This window comes from Bombus terrestris, chromosome 17 (genome assembly GCF_910591885.1).
Source record: "Bombus terrestris chromosome 17, iyBomTerr1.2, whole genome shotgun sequence".
NCBI lineage: Eukaryota > Metazoa > Arthropoda > Insecta > Hymenoptera > Apidae > Bombus > Bombus terrestris.
Genome location: NC_063285.1, coordinates 9011046 through 9038254, shown reverse-complemented (window position 1 = coordinate 9038254; position 27209 = coordinate 9011046). Strand labels below are relative to the sequence as shown.

At 37.6% G+C, this 27209-nt stretch overlaps 2 protein-coding genes across 13 annotated transcripts in view; one reads left to right on the top strand and one right to left on the bottom strand.

Moving 5' to 3' along the window:
* The first annotated feature begins 1699 nt into the window (after positions 1-1699).
* LOC100650910 (UPF0692 protein CG33108) lies at positions 1700-4628 on the top strand. Of its 5 annotated transcripts, none has more exons than XM_012318177.3 (5): positions 1700-2147; positions 2801-2987; positions 3069-3254; positions 3337-3669; positions 3755-4628. In XM_012318177.3, exons 3-5 carry the CDS (start codon positions 3085-3087, stop codon positions 3954-3956), a joined length of 705 nt encoding a protein of 234 aa, XP_012173567.1. In that variant the 5' UTR covers positions 1700-2147; positions 2801-2987; positions 3069-3084; the 3' UTR covers positions 3957-4628. The 5 variants fall into 5 exon arrangements, with proteins under 5 accessions (XP_012173567.1, XP_012173566.1, XP_012173564.1 ...); XM_012318176.3 differs by having other exon boundaries at positions 3047-3254; XM_012318174.3 differs by having other exon boundaries at positions 2801-3254.
* Positions 4629-6832: 2204 nt separating this feature from the next.
* The window catches only part of LOC100651026 (phosphofurin acidic cluster sorting protein 2), a 167593-nt gene continuing 147216 nt past the window's right edge, over positions 6833-27209 (bottom strand). For all 8 annotated transcript variants that reach the window (XM_020867398.2, XM_020867399.2, XM_020867401.2 and 5 more), the window contains 6 exons: positions 21583-21851; positions 20526-20731; positions 19644-19982; positions 18460-18857; positions 16951-17067; positions 6833-15552 (listed from right to left, as the gene is read on the bottom strand). In XM_020867398.2, coding sequence (XP_020723057.1) covers positions 15419-15552; positions 16951-17067; positions 18460-18857; positions 19644-19982; positions 20526-20731; positions 21583-21851 — 1463 coding nt within the window. In that variant the 3' untranslated portion in view covers positions 6833-15418. The remainder of the gene's footprint in view (positions 15553-16950; positions 17068-18459; positions 18858-19643; positions 19983-20525; positions 20732-21582; positions 21852-27209) is intronic.

Sequence of the window (27209 nt, the reverse complement as noted above, 5' to 3'; positions counted from 1 at the left end):
ATCAATTAATAACAGTGATAATTATTTTAATTTAAAGAAATGTCTTCTTTTATTTTGCAAGATAGATAGCTATCAATTCTCAAGGACTATATTCCAAATTGCTAATTATTAATCATTTTGAAGAATGATAATTGTTTTTAATAAATGCATTCATAAAACAGCGTAGGACAATTATTTCATTTTTTTCTATTTATTAAGATATTATATGTAGAGTGATATGTAGAGATGTAGAAATTATATGTAAGAGTACTACAATCATTTTTGAATAATATTAATTTAAAATAATCTTATTTGACATTATAGAAATTGCTGAAATTATTTAACAAGTATGACCTATATCGATTAATCAAAATACACCTCGATCACTGGCAATTCAATAAAGAATGAAGAATATCGGCTGGCACCGATAGACAAACTTGGTTTAAACGTTTCGTACCTCAGTTGACCTAAAATATCAAGGATCGCAGTTGACGAAAAGATTCGAATAAAATCTCATTTCAAAATATCCAACCGATGAGCAGTTTGGATTAATTTGCCGCATCGTTTGGCATTCCCGTCATAAACTGTTTAATATAAATCTATGCTATTCTAAAACGTAATGGCAAATTGCTGCTTACAAATTGGGCCTGAAAATATGTAATGCAGATAGAACCGATAGTCTAAAAAGAAATTACTCCTGATATGGCATTGTTCGTTTTAAATGTGTAAAGGAATTGTCTGTGATGTGATGAATAATATGTTTCTATTCTATAGCTCTTTGACTACACATATCACAACATTACATACTCAAAAATTTGAAAGAATATTATTTTTCCTGAAGTTACAGTTGCAAGAAACATTGAATGTCATGTCTATTCTGTTCTTCGTCGATGCGCATATGTTGTCATGGATGCACAAATAGGCAGAAATGTACTATAATAGTAGTTTAGTTTGTTGCGAAAATTTTCAGAAAACAAAACAGATCGCCGGTTATATACATAAGAAAAAATTGTACAAAATATTAGTTTATATGATATATTTCAAAATCATCAAAGTCGGAGAGGGAGTAGCTTTTCTATAAGTTCACTAAAATGCGTGTGTACATACGTCACATGGCACATACCATATCTATATACACACATACTCATGAACTGATATGCACGTATACGCAACGTGTATACTGCACTAACAGTAAATAGCATTTTATATAAATTATAATAGTTGCCTTAGTAAATCGTAGAGGGCGTAAGAGATATTCTGATCTTTTTCTCGGTCAGTATTTCAAAACGTGAAACACAAAGTTCTATTTAATGCCATGTCTATCCTATCCTTAAACAATGATAAAACTTTGTATAATCGCCAAAAAGTCAGATCAATTAGATCTATTTTTACTCGTCACAAAATTCAAGAAAACAAAATATGATTACGAACGTTACTATTTAAACTATCAGAACTATGAAAATGTACAATCATATATAAATCCATAAAAATGTTTAAATGTCAACCGTAAATCGCAGACATTTGCAAAATTTAGCTCTATTTTCGATCCTTTTGCGTGATATATTTTTATGCAGCATTTCGATGCGTCGAATTATGTCCAGCAATGGGCAACGATTGGTGTATTCGAGACATTTCAGCCAATCAGCTTTCATAGTACTATTAAACTTCGTTAAACCTATTATCTATGACAATAGTATAGGAAAACGGTCTCATGCGATACGTATCGAAATCCCCGCACCTGTTTCAATTCGAGTTCGAGTCGGAGTGAAAAGAGATAAACAATATATTTCCCGAGGCTAGGGTTCTTGCAAACAATGCACTTGCCTAAACTGGTGAATCATCTTCGGAACTGCAGCACCTACGAGAAATTTCTTATCAGACTGTATATCGTGACAGACGCTTGCGAATAAGACATAGTGCGCTATGCCAGCCTGAGAGAGCTCTCTCAGAGAGGATTCAAATTTCAGTCGTATCGGGGCAGTAATCGTAGTTCGTTGGAGAATTGTCGCGCATCCGAACGTACTCTTAATACCGTCACGTCAATGCACTCGAGTGTTAATTCTAATTTCTATCGAAGAATTACATAATGTATGTGCATGAGTCACAGGGTGAATAGGGGGGACGTGCAAACGTCAAAATCGTGCTGCACCGATTTTGTTGCATTTTAGGTACGGTAAACAAATACTGATCACCCGATTGATTGCCCGATCTAAATTTGATCTTCCGTATACAACAATCGTATAATATAGGATCGATAATCATCACTTGATATGTATATTGTGTATTATCGTCAACTGCTATTCCGTCCAATGTCGATCGTGCGATGTGCTGCCATTAGAACTTTTGCAACGAGTTCATTCTTATATTAGAGCCCGTAAGAAGTATTAAATATATCTCGAAACTCGGGTAAAAACATCACTGCCAGTTGTCGCGCGACCTGATTGATTTTGTCAAAAATGATTGCTGTCGATGATATCGTTTATAACTTTTTTGCAATTCACGTTCATCGAGCTATGACAGATACCGTATAAAACATATTCCTCAAGGTTAAATGAGTAACGGATAAAAGTAATTGTTATAATCCATTGACTGCGTAGTTTCGTTTCCTTTTTCTATCGTGTTGAAATCCTTTCGTAATGAAGTAATGGCACAGAAAGTGTTTTGTTAGAGCAAAATCGATATTAGTATCGATATTTTACTTTATTTACTATTTTTAAGTACCACATACAAATTGTCTTAATTTTTTTTTGCTAATTAATTATTATTTATGGTTTTGATTGTACGTTGCAAGTCGCATGCTGTTTTTCCACTGATATTTCAGCTTGGATCTCTGCAAGAACGTTCAATAGGATTGCATTTACGATGAACTGGAAACATTATGCGACTTACCAGTGAACAGGAAGACTACCACTAAGAAATGGCAATTTTCAAATTGAAAATACTAAAGCGTAGGTGCATGATTTCATAGCTGTGGAAACTACCATCATTTTATTGTAACGTGTGGCCAGGTATTTGTCAATTGAACAAAGTAACTGTTCATATTGTACTTATTACTGAAAAATGCCAGCACCACCTCCACCTCTCTCAAGTTTGCCAGAGGCACCTATGTGTGAAAAAACTGAAGTCAGCGATGCAGACTCCCTGCCTCCTTGGGCCAAGATTACCCTTACATCTGCTGAGGCAGAAATTGAAAAGCTGATATCCCGAAATGAACTGAAAGATGCAGAAGTCACATATTTTTGTCAAGTTGAACCAATTTTGCAAGACGGACCACAGTGAGTTTCATTTGTAATTTATTATTTATAGATGAAACATATAAATCTAAATAATAACAATAATTACATTACTATTTAATAGATGTGGTTTAGTAGCACTTGCTATGGCATCGCAAGAATACACAAAACCAGTTTCTGTGAGTCAACTCCTAGCCGAAGCTCGTGTAAGGGGTTTTACACAACATGGAGAAGTGTATAGTGTTGATTTTATGGGCACACTAGCAGCTGAATATTTGCCTGACCATAGACCAGATATCTTAGTGGATTTACAGCAATGCCCAGACACATTGACACATGCTTTGGCTCATGGTGCAATGGTACTAATTCCATACGATTCTGATTTCAATCATGCTCCATGCTTAAAAAGAGGCCATAAAGCTCATTGGGCACTACTTGTGGGTCTAATTTCATCTAGGTATGTCACATCTCTTCCTATTATTTTCAAATTTTAATTGAAAGTAAACATTCATATGACTGACTCACTGTGATGTGTATTTCAGACAAGGATATCATGTCTTAGCGCGTCATGGAAAATCACGTCATTTAGCTTGTTGGCCGTTACGCGATTTAATCGAGAGCAATGGCAATTTGGAAGAAGAAGGAACAGCTAGACATGCTGGAGGATACGTGATACCAAAAGGAGGAGTTGGTGGTCAGAGAGGTTTGCGTGGTAGGGCACTGGCGTTGCACCCATACATATAAGATCTTGTACAAGAATTGTAGGTAATTAATATCACAGCGAAAGACAGAAATTACTATTATAATATTACTGTATCCACATTACAGTATATGGTAAATATTCAAAGGCATAACGTTTGCACAGCTGCTACGGAATTTAATTACTTGTAAAATCGTATTGCTTTTAAGTAACATGTGTTTTAACTCGCAATGCATTTTTTGATCAACATTTGAAGGAAGTATTAAGATTCCCAAAAATTCGGCATTAGATGTAATAAATTGACGAGAATATCATTTATTGAGTTCTAACATGCAATGTAAATAATGATTTATTATGTACGTTTGACTTTACATGCACCTGACGGTTTGAAAGATTCTTTCTTTCGTTGTTTCGACGTATCGAGCTTTTCCTGTGGTGCGACACGTGCTAAGTGCAAGTATAAGAAAATAAAATGGGCATGTATACGTGCATGAAAGAGACAAACGTGGACGAGGAGAAAGAAAAGTCTATAAAGAATATCTGCATAAAATAAATATCTACGTGTATTAGCTAGGATTTATTGGGATCGTAACACTAGCTGGAACAAAAAAAAAACCAAGTATATTTATTTAGCGAAGAAACTGTAGGTTTTCGATCAATAATTATGAATCTTTGTTTTATCTTAACATTGTGAATAAAGACTAAATCTATCTATAGCAAGAGTCTCGCAATTGCATTTGAGGCAATACAACTTAATGTTCGTGTGTACCGGATTGTTGGGCGCATTGCTTTTAAGATACGGAATGAATTATTATATTTGCTAGATACGATAGACTAGTTTCACGAAATCATACGAATTAAGACACGTTTCATTATTCAATATAAAATGTGCAATTTACTTTCAAATTTATTACATATCATTTTTATATTTACATGAAACAGTCTTTCAAGCTTTACTCATAAGTAGTAACTTACAAATGACAAATTGCCTAATAACGATAGGATAGTGATACATATATACACTATATCTTTGAAATTATATATTAAGCTTTAAATTGAGATTCCTATCAAATTTTCCCGCTTTTTTTCAAACTTTTATCAAACAGAATTAAATGTATCTTCTCTGAATCGTGTAAATCGAGAATTAAATTTATCACTTGGTAACTATATCGAAATCTCTTTATCGAATATACAAATACATATAAAAATATCCAAACTTACACTTAAAAATCTATAAAAATTCATTTTACGAATATATCGTCAAATATCACTTTGCTGTACCGAAGGTCTTGGAAGCAACGCGCTATAAGGAGAGGATCTTACTGTGTAGAACTCTACGATATGCTTGTTTTACTATGTATTTACCGGTATGTAAAGTACGAGCGTAGTTTTTACTGATATTAATACGTAACGATCGTAAAAAGAAAAAAGAAAAAAAAAACGGAAAGCTACAAAAACCTGGAGATATCTTATGACTGGCTCGTCCTTCCAGTTGTACGGTATCTTAAGCGTTTTCTTTATCAAATTCGTCGGATAAAAACGCGTAAAGCAGGTTCGAGAGAGATGCTATATAATTTGTAGACTCCGTTGAGTGGTTTCTGATCGAATACAAAACAACAAAGAGCAAAGAGAAAGTTAAAAGAAGACAAAGAAAAAATAATAAAAACTGTACCCAAGTGCCGCAAAGTAACGAGGTTCATTCATTAAAAAAAGGGAAAAAGGATAATTGTATACCGTGCCTATTCTCACATCGCGAAGCTTCTTCGATTTGCTGTCCTGTCGCAATCAAAAGATACTCTTGTAAAGTAAAACGAATACGACGAATGCTATTTATCGGTGCACGTACATGGTTTCCCCGTTTCCCATGATGTTTCTAATGATAATCAAAAAGGAAGAAAAAAAAGAAAAGAAAATTAAAATAACACGTATTTTTCCTGCTCTAACTTCGTGAAACTCGTACGAATCGCGTAATAGAAGAAAATAGGGATTTTCAAGAGTAATAAAAAAATACGTCTTCCGTTACTTACCGCGATACAGTCTTTTCATTGGAGTCGGAGAAGCAGAGTTGAACTTTTCATTTCAAAAGCATTTAGAACACGTGAACTTGTTACATCTTCTATATATACCTATTGCCTTTTAATCGATGGGAAGGAAGTAGTTTCGATTAATGGGAGTTATCGAGCTTTTTTCTTCGGAGGATTTTAGTTCGTGCCGATGTATAAATCGTCATCGACTACATCGATGTACATCGCGTCTGTGTGATTCGAAAAGTGTAACAGTCAACGCAACACAGAGCCAAGAGAAAGCAGCGGTACGTGGTACCGTGTTACGTTATAAGAGATTAATATTGTGATCATTGTTAACACTTGTTTCTTTTTCCTGTAACTCGCGTAATTTTTACTTGATTTGTTGTCGGTATTTAGCTTTAAACGTGATACAAATATAAAGAGATGTTATCATTTACAAAGCATGTTTTCATTAAGATTTCTTTCCGTGTATAGTACATGTCTTTCTTTCTCTATCATCTATCTTTCACTTTTACACTTTGTCCGTTACTTTACGATGAACATCGTTAAAACGATATCCTATACGAAAATCGACTGTATCGGGTATGGTTGGTGCTAGAGATTTTCTGAACTAGTGAGACAAGTGTGCCAATCTATATCTTTCAATTACGAGTATACATACTGCACGACGAAAGATTTACTTTCTTCTTTCCTGTTAGGAGTTTGAAAACAGAACGCAATAGCGACGTTCGAAGAGCAACAAAAAAAAAAAAAAAAAAAAAAAAGAAAAAAGAAAAAATGAAGAAAAAGGAAAGAAACTGAGAAGAATGTAGAGAAAAAGAAAATAAGAAATAAGAAGATATTAAATCGTTCGGATGGTACAGGTGCACTGGGATTGTAATAGAATATCGAGAAACTGCGTTACATTTATATTTCAAGCTTACAAACATCAACAACATAGTTTTTTTTTTCCACTTTTATCCTTTTAAAATTGTAACTTTTCCTTATTGTTGTTTTCGGTTTCTTTTTCCTTCTCTAAGCATACAGAGTTATTACCACAAGTTTATTTTTTGTCCACTATTTTCTAATTACATTATATATCTACTTGTGTCCTGAGATGCGACTGGGAATCATCGATCAATGTCCTCCCTCTTTCTCGTCTTTTGTAAATACAAAAGATCACGCCAGACGACTCGCACGCGACGAGAATGCGATTACAGTTTCGTCGCTGGAACAACGATCCTCACACGCTTCTTTTATTGAATCTTCTATCGTGGGAGAGCGTCGAAAGTCAAACCATATACATAAATATATTTCACGCGGATGCCACTAGACGAATAATTATATGTATATTTCTCTATAAAACGAAGCTACAATCTATTTTGCCGTTTTATATTGTACTCTGCATAGATGTATGTATACATATACATACGGTACTATACTGTGTATACATATATGTATACATATGTACATGTAATATATTAAAAAAAAAAAGAAAAAAAGGAAAAGAAAAAAAAAGAAAAACAGAGAGAATATTCTGTACAACGATTACACAGCGTTCACAGTATAAAACGACCACGTGTTACGCCCAGGACACAAGCCGTCTCTAATTATTCTATAGATTAATAACAATGATATCCTGTATCCGAATATTATGTTTATAATAATATATATCACATATAGGTATTTCATGTTCATTATATCAACAATAGGGGAGTTGAATTAAAAAGAAGGCTAGCGTTCACTTATTAGAAATTTATTTTCTTTCACTGCTTTCTCTCATTTTCTTTCTTTCCTCCTTTGTTTTGCTTTACCCGATCTACGCGTGTGTATTCACGTTCAACTTGAACAAAGAAAAGAAACGAATTCTTCGAGTCCTTCAAAATTTTCCTCGATCATTGTAATATCTTTTCTTTCTTTTTAACCCCGTTTTAGAGCAATTAACAAAAGGATCTCGGTAATTATACAGTGTTTACTCGCAGTTCGTTGGTCGAGCGAGTTTTATGAAAAAAGCACGCCTTTGACTCTCTCGCTTCCGCAGTAATCTCATTTCATGAGCAATTCGGGAAAAATTACGAAGAGCTTTATCCTCTATCCTCGTGCAATTTCGTTCGCGAAATATTTCCGTAAATCGCTTACGTTGAATAATTTAACGGTCAATATAATTTTTCGACTAATACAATTATAGTTAACGTAGTTTCTAGTTTGGGAATAAAAGGGTTCAAGAGAAACAGCACGAACGTTCGCGCGTTCTTTGTATTTTAGAAACTTGGGCGGAATTATTCGTTTCAGTCGCGAACGAAGTTTATTGCCAGGTCCGTAACGAGATCCGTACAATTAATATGTTTAAAACATGTCTACGATATATATATATGTATATATTGCGTGCGTAATAAAATTCTGTACATCTGACGTTTGGAGAAAAAGCGTGAAACAGAAGAAACGCGCAAACGTGTAGAGCGAGATACCTGGAAACAGTCGACACGCGTATCAAATATCAACAAACTACCACGTAATTCCTCTTCTAATCTTTCTTATCTTTGTCAGTCTAATTGTTCGCGTAGAATTCGTGGAACGGTTTTTTTCTTCCATAGCTTCGTCGTGCGACTCGCCGGATTAATTCTCGAAGAGGAGGAAAACTGTAAAATCAGTGCGAAAGAACGTGACTTTGCTCGTGAAGATACACGCGGAGGCCATGTTGCCCCCTCCATCTTCTTTCTTTGTCCGCCCTCTATCAATTTCGTTGCTGCCAGTTTCCCGCGTGGGAAGCCGGCACACGCGTTTTACAGCCCTTTTAATTGAACTCTCTGATATTATTGATAACAAGTTAATCATATGTACATGTACAGTTTAGACATCGGCCGCCGTAAGCGCAATAAAGACGTCTAAGAACGCCCGTGAAAGTCAAGCGCAGTATCTCTGACCGATCCATTTTTTTTTCGCTTAATTCTTTTTAATTATTTTCCTACTTCGCTTCTTTTTCTTTCCGATCGCTGCGCTCTGGTACTGAAAAACACACGCTCCACGTATATATTTATACAGACATATATATATAGATATATGTGTATATATATATATATGTTTATATATATTAATTACCTCTTTTTTTTCGTTTAATTATTGTAAGCTTTGAGCTTGGGCCTGGCTGCCCACACGTGTCGAAACTTACTATACGCCGACGAAAACAATAATCGTATCGTAGCAAACGTTTTCGCAGAGTATTGCGGCCCAGGCGTACGTGCTCACGGCCCTTGCGGTCCATAACGATCGCATCCTCGCGCTCAATCGTCTGACATAGCTTATCGATCCATTCTTTTCTGCTGCGTTTCGCGAGGCTCGCGGGAAACGCGTTGGAAAATTCGAAACCGAATGGTGACGCTCGTTACGCGGATCGATCGCCACATCGCGAATTCGTGCGACGACGGTACCGATTGTCTCGTTCGAGAAGAATCTTGCGTTTTGACTAGAATCGAGAGCTTCGAGAGTCGAAGTTCGCAGCGATCGCTGCTCGTAGCAGCCTTCAAGGGAACGAATTCTTCGACGAATCTTACGATGCTGTTGTGGACCGCGGACGACTGGTATCTGACGACTGAATTTCAACGTTCGCGTGCGTCAAGGAAACAGGACAAGCAAACAAGCGTTTTCATCCTCTGTCGCAGACAGTTTGTTTTGAATGTTTCATAGGTTCTCGCGTTTCGTATATTTTTCTACGTTTCAATTTTTCATAAATCCATTCAGTTTAGCTACGAGTGCGACGAGAGGAATGGAAGGGGAAGGAAAACAAAGACCGTGAGCACGTGTCACGGGTGTATCGTCGCACGTCTCTAAAGACGCTAAAATCTCGTATTACGAAGCTTATTTATTAATTGCACAACTTGGACGAGTCGAAATTAAAAAAGAAGAAGAAAGAAGACGCAAGCGTTTATTGGCGAACCAACGATAAAAGCAAAAGGAAGTAAGGTAAAATAGGAGGAGAAGAGATCGAGGAACATTAAGAGACACGCGAAGTCCTTTATACGCTGTGGATTAAAAGAACTCGTTTCTGCTTCAACACTGAATACGTTCGTAAGACATAAATATGCGTAGGTATGCGTGTACGACAGTTGGTGGAAACGATATAACGAGATCGCAGATCAATCCTCTATAACGTTATAGAGCTTCAAATTGTACATCTATGCCATATGATCATCCTGATGCCTCCATCTCACGTCATATCATCGTACTATTGCACTGCATTATTGTACCGTCGCTTTGTCGCGTTGTGTGATAACAAAACGTCTATCTATCGCTGGTCTACAATTTTTATTCTTTTCCGAATTTCAATCTAATTCCAGTTACAGAAAGTTTAGTAATCGTATTACAGAAGTAACTTGGATAAGATTGCTGGGTGTCATTTAGCGATTGCAGAGTGCTCGTAGGAAAAGCTGTAGGTGCCAAGGAACAAGCTCTCGAGGAAGGAAACAGGAACCTACGCATTCATGTATTGGGTTGGCAACTAAGTGATTGCGGATTTTGTCATTACCATCTATGACAAAATCCACAATCACTAAGTTGCCAACAATAGTTCAAGTTTACGAGAAAGAAAACCGTGTTCGTAGAAAAGCCTGTACGCGTCGTCTCTCAGCTGCAAGAAGAACTCAACATTTGGTTAATTCTGATAAATGGCATAGACAAAAGCCAAGCAGCAATTAACTAATTTTTATTGGCACTTATATTTCTCTATATAGAGGCGATTTCACACTATTTTCTGCTATTATTAAAAACTATTTGGAATGGGAAATTGCACTTGGATCAGACGTTAAGTAATACTCGATGCTAATAATAATACAACAGTATCTTCGTGGGTATGTAGAACATGGTCAAAACAAAATCTTCCAATCGTGGCACTTATAGCGTTTTCTACAGGCACTCTTCGATTATGGAAATAGCCAGTGGCGCCTGTTAATCTGTCGAAGACACGATCTTTTATAGTTTCGCAATTTTACAATTTCACAATTTTACAGTTTCGCAATTTTAACCAGCGATATTTATTGATTCAAGCTATGGTAGTTTATATTGAAAAATACATTTTTTATACTGACGCATAAAATTTCACTATTGCCTATATCGACGATGCGGGAATGAAAGGGAAGCTTGTACGTTGAAAGGTTAGTTTTCGCACGGAGACAGTCAACGACGCATTGAACGACTGTTGTTCCGATTCTTGTAACGTACACAGCGTAATGCACGGCCGATTCTGTGACTTCGCTATGTCCCTTCCACCAGCTACGGAACGGTATGCACGAACATAAACGTTTTAGTCTTTGCGTTGTACAATTTACAGCCAGGTTTCCGGTGTGGCCGGAAGTATGCTTCTTCGTCCGTTTAATTTATTCGGATTCTCGACCACTGCGCGTCGTCTCCTACGACGTGTCACGATTGAACTTGCATTCAGCCGGTCGCTGTTCGTCGCAACAAATTTATTGGCTTTGAAACTTTTCCATCATTTTTTTCTTTTTCTTTTTTGGTGTTCCGTCGAAATTACACTGATAAGAGACATCGTTGAACGCGCCTTCTGACAGAAAAGCAAAACGCCATCGTGCAAAACTGCGGAACGACGTTCTTGAACGCCTCGTTCAAACTGTGCGAGTATATATGTACAGGGTGTCTCAGGTTTTTTCGTTCAAACGACGCGAGCATATTCTTCGAGTAAAAATAATCAATTTTATACAAATGTGGACCTATGGAAAGCTTCGTGATCCATTGTTGACAACATTCTCGTCGTACGCTTAGTATCAATCGTTCGTAAACGAGTACGCATAGTCATCGGCGGGCATTGTGTCGAATGAAAAATTAATCTCGCGTTATTTCGTACTTTTTTTGCTGAATTTCTTCCTCAAGTGCTTACGAGTCTACATTCCTATCAAACTTCTTCTTATTTTTATTCGTAGAATATGCTGCTGAAAAATCATGGGTCACCCTATATATATACACACACACATAGTATTTATACATATGTATATACATATATTTATATGCATATGTACTTATAGAAATATATATATGTACATCGTATGGCAGGTTCGATCGCTGAAAAACGATTCAGCATACGTTCAATGAAGCTGACAACGAGGCAGTTAATATCGCGTGTACGTGTGCACGTAGCAACGTCTCTTTGTTGGCTTTTCATCGTTGGCGTGGCCTGCTGGCATAGTTTCTTTCCTTTAGACTTTAGACTTGTCGCGTTCAACCGCGCTCTTATTTCTCGCGATAATGTGCGCTCGCCACTGAAAACTGACACGGGTTTGAAAGTCTTTCCCGACGGTGGCGTGCAAACGTTGATTGGTCTACCGCGGCCTTTCTTCCCCTCGCACCTTTTTCACTAAACTAACGCAAGTCAAACCGACCGACCGGCTCTTCGAAAACTGCCAACAAGTCTACTTCGATACGATAAAATATTACTTTGTTAAATCCAGCGATAGTAAGAAAAATATATCAATACTTTTAAAATACGAACGAACGTCGTGTTCATCTCGAGCTTATCGTTATGAGAGGACCTTAAAGGACAAGCCGTGCATCAATGCGTTTCCTCTAAGTCGTGTCGCTCTCGTAAGAAAGGATCGCGCGAATAAAACGTCTTTTCTTTTGCGGGATCTCGCAACTGAATTTTTTTAAATGAATTAAAATTTACACACACATATATATATACATAAAATAGAATGATAAAAAAATTTCAAGACAGAAATTGGCAATTAATCAGAAGATCCGATCTCATCCACGATTCTCTCGAATTTGAATATCCGATCGCTCTTATCGCTCCGATCATCTTCTATCTTTTTTTCTCTTAGCACAGCCTCGCAGAAGGCCATCGTGCGTCGAGAAGCAGAACGTTGCCACGTACACACGCGTCGCTCGACAATAACTCGACATTGCCTCGAGCTGCTATTCAAATCAACTACGTATCTCGCGGGGTAGTTCGCAGAAAACGGGTTATTGCTTTCAGCCGCTTAAGGATGTGAAATGTAGGACTACGATTTGCACAGTTCGATACTCGTTACAAACTAATTGCAGACTAGCAGAGAACAGGGGGGCGGGACACAGAGTACGTACTATCGTATGGTATGCGTGTGTTCGTGTGCGAGTGTGTGTACGTGTACATGTACCGGCACAGGGTAAAGATTCTGCCTGTAATTTTACACCGGCGAACGTAAATTCGCCAATGTACCATAGGACGTTAATATCGATTTCCTCTTCGCTGTTTTACGCACAGTGATAGAATGCTCGCGTTCCAAATGTATTTTCTCTGAATTTAACGAATGATCGAATGGACGATCCATTTTTTTTCTTCTCTTTATTTCTGCTCGTGTCTCTCTCTCTCTTCTTCTTTTTCGATTTGGCATTAGGCAGTCAGCACGACATATATGTCGCTGGAGACACCGAGCAGTAAGCTGCTGCGTCGTTCCTTCTAATTTTTCCCCCTTTTTCTTTCTCGTCTATTCTCTTGCTTATCCGAAGCTACATCCCAAAAACGAAGAAATCGGAAAGTACGTGACTGCTGCACGCAGCTATCGTTCGAACGGTGTTCGTTTTCTTCTCGTGCAAATTATGCTACATGTGTATTCATCTCGTTTCTTCTTTTCTTCTATTATCCACAGTATTAAACGTTAGTCTTTATCGTTCCGTCGTGATATGACTCTATTTCTTTCTTCTTTTTCTTCTTCTGAGGGACAAGAGGGACTTAAGGACTTGACTTGCAACGCGTGACAGACGGTTGATTTTGAACGGCGATTTGAAGTGAAATTCAATAATCAATAAATGTAATTAGAAAGGAGAAAGAAAACGCGCGAGCGCGTTTCGATTCTGTCTTTTCACCGCGATAATTTCATTATCGATCGATGGTATGAGGAGAACGCAGTCATTCGATATCTTCTTTTTTTCCTTTTTCTTTGTTCCCTAATACCCTCGTCTACGCCTTTCCAACGAATTTACGTCTATTAAGTCTTGCTCACTCTCGCCCTCTCTTTCTTTTTTTCTTTTTGTTCTTTTATTTCTACCGGCTAAACAATAATACGCGGATGAGTATACTCTATACGTTACATCGAAGTCGAAGGGTGAGAAGGTCATCTAGCAGGAATCAAGTATCAAATAATCAAATCTGAAAATAGAGTATTTAAACTACAGCAGCCTGCGGCTAAAAGTCTATAAAATGGAATACAAAAAATATGTCGAAATCTTAAACGAGAAAAGGAGTATAACGTATATAATAACTAATGAGCTAATTCGTAATCGTCCTAATTGTATTCATCGTCTTATTATTCTTCTCTTCCTTTCTCTTACCTTTCGTCTATCTTCTCTCTCTCTCCCCGGGGAAAACTTCCCGAAAATTCGCGAAACTACATCGTCTTCTCCTAAACAACAGGTTTGTGCGCTAAGAGAAATGTTTTGCCTGTATCACAGACTTCTTTCGATAACGTCGCTGTATGCTCCATTGCTATATGCGATCGTATATATATATACACATGTGTGTATACACACACACACACATATATATTTACCTATGTATACGTATATAGAATACACGTTAATTAAATAAATACATAATTTAACGCTAACCTTTGCTTCGCTACCTCGCGATTTAGACGAAGAACTATCTTAGCAAATACGTGTATCAGTTCGACTCGCAGGCGAAACCGATCGATTTTTCCTATGCTCGTCCTTAAAAAAATGTCTATATGTACACGCGTCGACGGCTAGGGAGTGGGGATGCAGGAAAAGGAGTGGGGGTGGATTGCTGAACCCGGTTCCCGAACGATTCTTCGTAATCCATCGCATGTGCCGCTTCCGACAGGAAAATCGAATATCCTATTCGTGCAATTCGCTTCCGTGTGGATGTAACCGCACGTTCCCTCGCTGTATGGCATTCGCGTAACCAACGAGATCCATCGTCATCGTCGTTATCTTATATTAATCGCAGTACGATATGTTTGTTGACGTTATGCGTCTACCGATCTTCGATACGTCTCAGTTACGCGCCTACTCTTGGCGAATTGGTCGCACGCGCGATGAAGAGACGCGTCTCTTTCTTTCTCTGTGTTTCTGGCTTCTCCTTGCCTTCGGACAGTTGGCAGCAAAAACGTTAACAGATCGCACAGTCTCCAAGCTTGCTTTCCGCTTCTCGAAACGTAATCGAACGAACGACCCGAGCGTAATGCAACACCGTGGGCCAATTAAACGAACAGGCAGCGTTCAAACACTGTAGAAGCCTGTACAAGCTGCAACGACCTGCGGTTTCAAGCAGCGGACTGTCCACTTTACGAACTCTGGCGCCTCTATCGCGCATTACCTTTCGCTCTGTCTCGCTATTTCTTCCCTTTCTTTTTTCTATCTTCCGACGTTCCGAGGGTTTCATGGCTTTCGGGTTTTGCGCGATAAGCTAAGCGGTTGTTTCTAATTGGCAATATCCATGAACACAAACGAAATCTGGCGAAACGTCTGGCCGCTGACGGGAACGAGGCAAGCGTTTACGTGGGGTTCGCTGCTTGTTGCTGGGGGCTGTACTCCAACATCGCTATCGGGAACGTCTTGATGTGCGTCTGCCACTGCGCCGACAGTTGGAAGAATTTCACGCCGTACCACTCGGTACCGTCGATGCTCACTGAAGAAGAACAAGTTATTCGTGTAATTTCAACGTTCCACGTGCTAACGTTCCTCTGCACAATTTCCCCATATTTTACCAACGTTATTCTCTTTCTATTAAACTGTGCCAGAAATTCCTTGCGTTTTATAAGCAAACGATAGACGCAAATTCTTTGGTTTATGTTATTTTATTGAAGATATTTTTATTCTTCTATTATCGTTAAATGGATCATACGTAATTCAATAAAAATAATATAAAAGAAATAATGTGCATCTATCGTTTCCTTAGGAAAGTAAAGAAACTTTTCGGATAACCTGATGATGTATTTCATATGGTGCAGTGAATTCCTTGAGACAAAGAAATTAATAAACATGGTCGTATGAATACAAAGACTTGAAATATGACAAAGTTGTACATGTGTCACATAGAAATTTGCCTTTTTGTGCGTGCAATAAATGTCTGTATAGTGGCCTTGAAAATGAAAGAAATATGAAATAAAGAAATGGAAAAGCTGTAGAATATTTTAACCTTCGGTTGTCGTTAAGTCATTAAGTTAAGGTCATTTAAGTTTTACTTTACAAAGAAATATCTTCAAGACTATCGTGTACAATCTGTTAATTTGAAGTGTTTTTTAAAATATCTGATGATCACGCTGCTAAACTTAGTAATGCGTCATATTGACCCAACTATGACAAAGGTGTATTTTTTGCTGCAGTGAGATCCGTTATAATGAGACGTGATAAAGTGCACGCGTACCGAGCGAAAATTCAAAGTCTATTTTGTCGAAAACAAAGCTTCAAATGAAAAATTTTTATTCTATATTTTCGACTTCTTTTTTTGTGTAGAATCATCCCCTTTCCTCTTGTACCACCAGTTACCAACCACCCTGTATATTCACATAATTGTCTTTTTCTATTTCTAAAACTACTTCTTAGAGTAACACGTCTTAAAACCAACATGTTAAATTTTTTACGAGAAATGTGAAAATGTAAAAAAAGTTACAGCATTTTTCACGTAAAAATGTTTCTCTATCGAAACTTACAGTTATAAGGATTCTTTGTCTTTTTAAATAATTTTACTTGGTTTGTTCATCCTTTTTTTTTTTATCAAAACATATTCCAGCATGTTCAAACTACGTTCCAAATTTTTTTCCACTGAATATCTCTGTTGTTTTTATAACAGTGTGACAACCGAGGATTAATTTAATTTTCATTTTCTATAATTCTGTTCTAACTATCTCTATAATCTTAATTAAAATATGAGTCTAATGGCATTATCATATGGCGGTAATTTTTACGTTACGTAAGAAGAACATTTCTAAAGAAAATTTCGATTTTTCTTATCCTAAAAAATACTGTGATTTTCGTACGTTTTGTATACACGTAATATTATCAGAAAACTGGAACATGTTGTTACCTCTTAATGGAATGTTGTGAGTCTTCGCAGAGCATATAAGTCGTGTCACACCTTCCACCGTTTGACTCTTTGGCTCGTTTTCTTTCTCTTTCTCTTTCTTCTTACCCAGTCTCATTACTGCAAATGAAACGAACGAACGTATATAATTTATTTCTGAAAACTAATACCATTTCAGAAAAATACAACGTAGTTGAATGTAAATTATATTTAACTTCTAATTGCTCTCGTGGGATTTTCTCGTTTTAATTTAATTTAATCTCATTCTATGTTGTACCAGTTTCGAATATATACTTACACATATGATCCACGTACACGTATAGTATATGTGAATAATTACAAGCTCAACTGTATTTTTAGATTGTTCATAATATTAAATGAAAAATTGACCCAATTGTTTGTACAATTTCGTATTACAATATAAAACAGAATTGAATAAACAGAATATAAATAATTGAGACTAAAAATTGCACGTATGAAAATTAAACTAGAATTATACGTATATAATATACCAATGACAGTAAATATATATATACACATACACACAAATATATTACAGTTTATTAAAAGTTATCATTAACCAGTTAGTTAGTATGTTGCGACCTCTTTGAAAAGTGTGCACCTGAAATGTGTGGCAAAAAGTGAGCGATGACGAGTATACTCGTTAAGCGCTGAGCACGCGAGACTGTTATAAATTAGAATTAAGTTAATTAACGAAATGACCGTTTTATGGTTTAATTTCATTACTGCAATTTACTGCAATCACTAAATTGAAATTTAAACAACAAATTGTACTTGTTACGCGTGTCGAGTATACTCGTCAAACGCAGAGTACGCAAGGCTGTTATAAATTAGAACTAAGTTAATTAACGAAATGACCGTTTTATGGTTTAATTTCATTACTGCAATTCACTGCAACTACTAAATTGAAATTTAAACAATAAATTGTACTTGTTACGCGTGTCGAGTATACTCGACAAACGCAGAGTACGCAAGGCTGTTACAAATTAGAATTAAGTTAATTATCGAAATGACCGTTTTATGGTTTCATTTCATTACTGCAATTTATTGCAATTACTAAATTGAAATTTAAATAACAAATTGTACATACTTGTTACGTGTGACGAGTATACTCGTCAAACGCAGAGTACGCGGGGCTGTTATAAATTAGAACTAAGTTAATTAACGAAATGACCGTTTTATGGTTTAATTTCATTACTCTAATTCACTGCAATTACTAAATTGAAATTTAAACAATAAATTGTACTTGTTACACGTGACGAGTATACTCGTCATAACGTGAAATGTCGCCGTTTCCTCGTGACGAGTATACTCGTCATAACGCGAAATATCGCCGTTTCCTCGTGACGAGTATACTCGTCAGAAACAGCTAAGAGTTAATCTTGCCAGTGGTAGTTGCATATTTTTAGCAATTGCAAAGTTGCCAAAATTGGTCATCTGAATAAAAGTTGGTTAGTTGGAAAGTTACAAACGATACAACTTGACACGTACTTTTTTGTTTCTTCTCCTTTGTGGTGTAATTCATGGACAAATAGAGGCCAGGAGTTTCACCCAGAGACGGAAGTCTCTGAACGTGTAACGCCCTAAACGCCTGTCTCAATGTGTTCTTGCCTTTTTCACCCTGTGTTTGCTTGCTCCAATAATCGAGTTGTAACTCGACCGGTTCCCAGCCTTCCCTCGTTGGTTGACCGACGTTCGGGCTGCTTGGTGGCGTTAACCTACCAGGAAGTGGAACAGGTAATGCAGGGGGTGGGAGAGAAGGTGGAGAGCCAGACATGGTCACGTTGCTCTCTTCGAGGTCAACCGACGCGGAGGAGCTGCTATCCGGACAGCCCACGCGGACGTCGTTTATGAATGGGATGAAGATTTGGCTGCTGTCGTCTGTTTCTCTGCGAAATTAAAGCGCAACGATGTTTGGTTCTTGTTATGATCTCTGCTTCAGCTAAGTTTGTCCCAATTTGTGCTTTTATACTTTAATATCTTCTGTAATTTGTTTTCATAATAATTTTTATAACAAGATTTTATGACGATTCGTGTCAGTAGCAGTGGGTTTTAACAACTTTCTATTGTGAAAGATAAAAGCAACTTTCCAGTTCGGATGGAATTTAGACGCTTTTATGAAGATACAGTGGAGTCAGAAATTTATTTCTTGAAAGGGGATCTTTTGGTTCTTCGAAGAAGATTTCTTGGAAGAAACGGAGATTAACAAATTTCCCAGCGATGCTACACTTATCCGCACCTTTTTTCTGCAAATTCAAGTCTAATGGGGGAGGGGGTTGAAAAAGGACTAAATTGTTTTCTCAAGGGACAAACTCTACATCCGCAAAAGTTGGGTACTCGAAATTCGGCATAGAAACTCTTCATTAAAAATAAACAAACGCGTGTTTGGTCGTTTTTCGAAATTCACCCTTATGGGGGGTGAAAAAGGACTAAATTGTTTTCTCAAGGGACAAACTCTACATCCGCAAAAGCTGGGTACTCGAAATTCGGCATGGAAACTCTTCATTAAAAATAAACAAACACGTGTTTGAGCTTTTTTCGAGATTCAACCCCTAAAAGCATCTCATAAATTGAAAATACTGTGTGGGCAAAGCCACTCGGGTAGCCTAGTATCGTGTAAAGAAAATCCATAATGTATATACGTAAAAATCAATTGAACCGCCTGGATATCGTACCTGTAGGTAACCATGGCTTCCGCAATCGGCAGTAGCAAGGTTGTACCAGCCGAAGCCAAATACTCGGAAACTCTGGCCGCACCCTCGCTCGCGCCACCGCCCTCCCTTTCCAACAATTCTTTCCACTCGTCACCGAACAACATCGAGTACTTGGCGTCTATGGAGCCGAGGTATTTGGACAACGTATTGGAGCCCAGAGGCACAACGAAGAACTTGAGATAATTCTGCGGTCGAAAACTTAGCTGATCCACGTAGTGGCGGAGCACTGCATTCACGAAACCGTCACCACCGGCAATCACTACTTTGATCGGTGCCGGCGGCTTAGCGGAGCTGTTACAACTAGAAATGACAAGATGGTTTTGTTATTAATAAATATTATCATTGTTATTAATATTTTCATTATTCTATGATATTTATATTTATATTCTATTAGAATTGTATCTTCCAATAGATGCGAGGATAAATCGTTAATTAATCAGTTAGCTGTTTTTGACGAGTATACTCGTCACGAAGAAATGGCAATATTTTGCGTTGCGACGAGTGCGCTCGTAGTTGTTGCGGACTCTTTGAAAACTTCGAAGAGTGTGCACATAAAATGCGCCGCAAAAAGTAAGCGACGACGAGTATACTCGTCAAACGCAGAGTACGCGTGGCTGTTATAACATAGAATTAAGTTACAATTAAACGACTGTTTTATTTTGTGATTTTGTTACTGCAGTTTTATATTCGTTATAACACAAAATATTGCCATTTCTTCATGACGAGTATACTCGTCATGACACGAGATATCGTAATTTCTTTGCGATGTGTATACTCGCGAGAAACAGCTAACTGGTTAACTAAAGGGAAGATCGTTATGTCGTTAAGTAAATTATTAGTTACAATTTCTGTATTCGCGTGACCAAGCACGTGAACGTGGCACGAATATCCGCCGGAGAGGCGGTCGTCAGGACCCTGTGGTTCCTCTCTTGAAGTCTCGTGGCCAACACAGCCGCGCCAGGATCAGCCAGCGATACCAACGACACAGCGTCCGGCAAACTGTCATCCGGTAAGACCCGGCTTAATTGCTCGACCAACGCTTTCCTCGGCTGAAACAATACGTGGCCCGTTTTAAATGCACGTTTCCAGCTTGACGTACGAGCGAGATGTTTCAAGATTACGATCACGACTGTTCTCACGTTCGAGCGCAATTAAATTCTATCATGGACAATAAATTGAATATATCGAGAATTTATACGCGTCGCTGATTACGAAGATACGTACGTAAATAAGGGAACCGAGGAGAATCGAGATTCTCATCTGTTTTATGTCGTATCGATCTGTATTTCTATGCAATGGGAGAATCTTTTTCGTCAAATAGCTGTGAGACGAGCAACGATACGGTGACCTCGCTTTCGTATTTGATACACCATATACTATGCACGATATCAAGATAAATGTATCGCTATTTACTAGTAGTATAGTGTATACTAGCAATGATATACTACTGTACACAGTGTATAGTGTACATGGTGTATGTAGTGCACAGTGCGCATAGTGTACGTATAGTGTATATACTAGCAGTGATATACTACTGTACACAGTGTATAGTGTACATGGTGTATGTAGTGCATAGTGCGCATAGTATACGGTGTATATACCATATAATGTATAGTCTATATACTGCATAGTGTATAGTCCACATGGTGTATAATGCAGAGTGTACAGTGTATATAGTATACAGTGTATATAGTGCATAGAGCATAGTGTATAGTGTATATTGTACGTGGTGTATATAATGCACAGTGTATAGTGTATAAAGTACATAGTGTATACAGTGCATAGTGTACTTAGCGTATAGTGTATATACTGTACATAGTGTATAGTGTAATTTTAGCAGCGATATACTGTACACTATATACGATACGATATGCCGTGTACGATCGAATTTTCCATCTACCTCCGAGCTATTCAAGTCGGCAGGAGGCTTCAGGTCCACACTGAGGCTATGCTTTTTGGACTTATTGGTGGCCGGCACGCCTCTGTCGCGAGTAAAAAGCCTGCTCCGTTTGTCGGTGTTCTCGGCCTTGTTGTGCTGTTCCGATTTGGGCGGCGATCCCGTCACGTAATTCGGCGGATCGTTCGCCTCGTGATCCGTCCAATTCTCCGGGTGCGAGTCGCTGTCCGCTCTTCGGGAACTATCGTCACTTTGCCTATCCACGCCACGTTCTGCAACGAAATTTCATTACTCCTCGTCGCGGTGCATTTGCCTAATCGTATCACGGGAAATTGCCCGCGCGTTACCGACCGTAAATTCGAAACATAATTTGTAAATTCCTATTTCGTTTATTTCTTCATCTTGCTCGAGAAGAGTGAGAAGATGTGGGTTGCGCGTAGAGAATATCTGAGGGATATTTCGAAGGTTCGGCTTAACATTCATTTGAAATTACTAATTTGATAGTAGAAAAGAATTTGCTAATAAAGAGGTGAATCTTTTTTTCAGAAAACACATTTTCCTTTATTCTGCAATTTATTAGGAAATTAAATTAGATTTAGACGAATCAAGTTGCTCTTTTCACTCGTCGATTGTGGCCCCAACCTTACGATCAATAACGAGCGTGGCAATTGATTAATGTGTGATCGATTAACCCGCAGAGAAGCGCGCACACACACACACACACACACACACACACAGATGGCTCTATTAACGCGTTCAAACGAATCGTTGTACTAACGTACACTACGTGTTTAATTAATTGACGCGATGGCTCGGTTCGATACATTGTACGCGTGTTGTCAGTTTGCCAGAAGTGCGACACCGCTAAATGAAGATGAAGAGACATTTGGACGGCTTTTCCTGGAAATTCTGAATTTCCAGAGAACCTGATCCAAACTCGAAATTATCAATTGCTCAACCATTCAGCGATAAAATAATTTCTTCTCGTTACCACCGCAGAATTTTCAGCGACGAAGTGGCAACTCCAATATGTTCAAACCGTAAAAGCAGGGGACGTCTGCAAAGTTGATAATTTGAAGTTCTTTTTTCCACGCGTATACTCGTGAAGCGCGGTTAACTGGTTAATTACTACGCACGAAGTTCATATTCATCGCCTAATTGAATTTCATCCTCCGACAGATTAGCCAAGGAATCTCTGAATGTAAATATTCATTTTCTATTGGTGGTTAGACAAACGCCCATTTAGCCGGGCTAAACTTTTTCAAATTTGATTTGCGCGAGCAATTGAAATGATTATGATACCCTCAAAAGGTCGTATTCTTTTTAGCGTGTAGCTAAAAATTAGTAGATCTCGCAGGTCTCCATATGACATACCGTTTACACGTATTGCAATTAAAAAATGATTAAAGCAATTGATAACTGCGTTACTATAATCGTGGTATTGTAATTATATATAATAACTATTTTAATATTTTAACAACATTTACTAAATATTCCTGCAAAATAGCAGGCGAGATTCCCTTAGGAGTGACAGTTTCCCGAATATCCAAAAATCGATGATCCACCAGATGCGTCGCTCTTCTGTTAAACCGACGATATATTGGGTTGACAACTTAGTGATTGCGGATTTTGTCAATACCACATAATGACAAGTATAAGCGTTTTCGAGATCTCAAGGTGACCTTTGTCCCTTTAAATGGAACTATATATTTTTTCACAGTTATTCGATGCAGCTTCTAATTCTCTACAAAAAAGTATCTAGCTACTTGTATCCGAAAATGGACAGTTTGAAAGATATTGCAATGTTAACTTCGTTGGGTGCAGCGTATGGGAGACACGGAAAAGGCGAACGTAAGAGCACCATGTTATCTTCCCTTGTTTTTTATACAACGAGTCTTACGAGACTAAAATTGTATAATACTTTTTTGTAGAGAATTAAAAACTGTATCGAAAAGTGTATAAGAAAGTGCATGGTTCCCTTTAGAAGAGCGAAGATCAGCAATATTGACAAAATTCGCAACCACTTGGTTGACAACCCAATATGTACATACATAGATAGTATGTATAATATACAGGGTGGTTGGTAACTGGTGGTACAAGCGTGAAGGGGATGATTCTACGCGAAAAAGGAAGTCGAAAATAGAAAATATAAATTTTTCGTTTGAGGCTTTGTTTTCGAGAAAATCGACTTTGAATTTTTTGAAATCAATTGTCTATTCTGAAGAAATCGCAAGTTGCGAGCAATTGAAAGAAAAGATTATTGTAGCCTTTCATACTTTAAAACAATCGAATACATTAGAAAGTGTTCATAGAAATTTAATTAGAAGAGCAGAAGTATGTGTTGGGCAGAACGGGCAACATTTTCAGCAATTTTTGTAATAATAAACTTTATGATTACTTCATATTATTTCATTATGTATTCCTAATTTTCCATTACGGCAAAAACAAACTTAAACTGCAATAATATCCATCGAGACAACGATCTACGGTGAGATCCGTTATAACGAGACGTGATAAAGTGCACGCGTACCGAGCGAAAATTCAAAGTCGATTTTCTCGAAAACAAAGCCTCGAACGAAAAATTTTTATTCTATATTTTCGACTTCTTTTTTCGTGTAGAATCACTCCCTTTCCGCTTGTAAAACTACCCTGCATATATAAGAGAACTTACTAAAACGTATCAATGGAAAAGGATACACCACACGAATCTGCGCGCAAAATGCAACGGGCAACAGGCGTTCGTGATTCGAACATGTGTTTTTCTTCTCTTTTCTTTCGTTTCTATTCGTTAGGAAGATCAGTGAAGCTTCAAGAACACTCGCAATCGAACGTGTGGCGTGTTAGTCCGTACAGCGACCAGAGATAGATAGATAGAAAAAGAGAGACAGAGAGAGAGAGAGAGAGAGAGAGAGAGTAAGAAACAAGTGAAGAATTAGTAAAAGAAGAGAGACAGCGATAGATGTAAAAATATAGTTCATAGTATAAAAAGAGATACGTACGTACAAGTAGATATAGAGAGGCAGAAAGAGAGAGGCCAGCGGGCAAGGTTTTTGGTGTTGCAATTTGCTTTTCGCTTTTGGTTAAGTTCGCTACGTACAAACAGGCGTATAAAAGGCACACAGACACACGATTAACACAATCTCTTCTGCAGCAACGATCTGGACGTTCGATTCGAAAGAAGAGAGATCTGCCCGCTCTCTTTCCTTTTTTTTTTATCGTTGAGAGAAATCCAACTGGATTTTCATTATGCCGCGAAAGCAAACAAAAATGACTACAAAAGAGATCAGATGGTAGATAAACGTTTATTTCCATCTCATTTCCTTACAGATATATCAGTATCGGTCTTACAGGTGTGTTCTAGCGTCTACCACGATCGAGGGCTTCCTTGTCAACGTGCTGATCGCGTACGACGCAAGGATAATGGGAATACGAAGGTTCTTAACCAGTTAGCTGTGTCTGACGAGTATACTCGTCATAAAGAAATGGCAATAATTCGTATTATGACGGGGTGACTAAAATTGCAAAATCAAACTGTCGCTTTGTTATAACTTCATTTTATTGCAGAATATTGCAGTTGGACGAGTATACTCGTCTTACAGCTGACTGGTTAAGAGCGATAGAATAATTTCGATATATTATATGCAGTATGAAATCACTTTGATGAATTATATTCGAAGAGCATTCGGCGCAAAAACGAACATAATTTTGCGGTGTTAATTTATTAATAAACAACCAAATGGGATAACTCGTTTCGATTGGCGTACGTTCGCCTGATAATTAATTTGGTCCGCGCCGATCAAGATGCAACAGCGGAGCAATTGTCTTTTTTTGAGGATGTAACTGAATACTTTTTCCTCGCACTTATTTTTGACATCGAATTATTTTGTTACTCGGTTTGACGATTGTTGCTCGTCTTTCCACCGAATGCTTCTTTTGTGCTTTCTCAAGGACAGAAAAGAAATGAGGATACGAAGGAGTCGGTTCGAAAAGGTTTATCTTTTTAACTTGGGTCATTTGTCGTGTTAAGGTAACTAAAACGTCCAATGTCGCAGTGAAAAGTGATGAAATTATCGAGACTGACTGTGATTTTATCTGGCAGTGTATAGGTACTACGAGGAAGAAATTGCACATTGAACGATCATTGCTGGTGTACGGTGAAACTAATAGACATCTAATTACCAAGTTTCGTATCTTTGATCACGAAACAGCAAGCTTCTGTCGGTTAGCAAGAGGTCATTGACGCGCTCGAGTTCCTTCTGCAATCTACAAAATTGCGTACACCGCCATATGTAGCTACATGTTTCAGTCTGCCAACTAACAATAAGCCAAAACTGACTAAATACACGTTGGCCAGATACTAGCGCGATTGTCTAATTTTAATTATTTGTCTACTTCTTCCTCTCTACATTCAAAACTTGCTACTGGAGGAGTAACTTTGAACCGACCTACGCAAATATTAATTTCATTAAATACCAATTAAATTATTTATAAATGATGAATAAATTATTGGAAGAAGTCTGTCAGATAAAACTTGTTCTGTTTCGAGTGGGACGTCTCACGATGACCAGCAGATTTGCCTAGGTACAGGCGTTTTCGAGATTTCGAGGTGACCTTTGTCCCTTTAAATGGAACTACATATTTTTTCCACAGTTATTCGATGCAGCTTCTAATTCTCTACAAAAAAGTATCTAGCTACTTGTATCCGAAAATGGACAGTTTGAAAGATATTGCAATGTTAACTTCGTTGGGCGCAGCGTAAGGGAGACACGGAAAAGGCGAACGTAAGAGCACCATGTTATCTTCCCTTGTCATTCATACAACGAGTCTTATGAGACTAAAACTGTATAATACTTTTTTGTAGAGAATTAAAAACTGCATCGAACGGTGTATAAAAAAGTGCATGGTTTCCTTTAGAAGACCGAGGATCAGCTTGAAATCTCGAAGGCACGTCCACCTCCATAAGATTTGCGACCTTCGCGAGATGTCGCCCTCGAAACGAAGCAAATTCTGTTCGAAACGCTTCTTCAGCCTCTAGATTCGGAATATTTCATTGTTTTAAATATTTCTTGGTATGGTTCATTGAAAAACACTGCATGGCAAGCGATATTTGGAATAGTTCCTTAGATATTTCATATAACAGAAATATAACACTTTCGTATATTATAGCATCCTATCTAAAAAAGGAAATTTTTTTAGAGATAATTACGAATGTTTTAATTTGGAAAGTGAAGGTGAATTTCAAATAGGTTAATATCGAGTAATTAGAGAAATAATTGACCAACTGATTTTATTGTTCGTAAGGAGAGAGGAAAGAAGTACGTCGTTAAATGAGATGCGTTTTAAACTACAAAAGTGTACGTATATATATGTGTATAATACTAATACAAGGATACAGAGAATATTAATATTCGATCACGCTGCGATCAATCGACATGAATCTTCCACTTGATATGAAAAATTGCCTTGTTTCTATAAGAAGAAAATTACCCTCGCGGAACATGTTACACGTTAAAACGTCAATTTTACCGATTACATAATTACCGAGAATCACCAACTATCGTGCTCCTTGTCGTGTAAGGTACAAAATATATCGTTAACCATAACATTAATTTCCGCTACCAAGCACATGT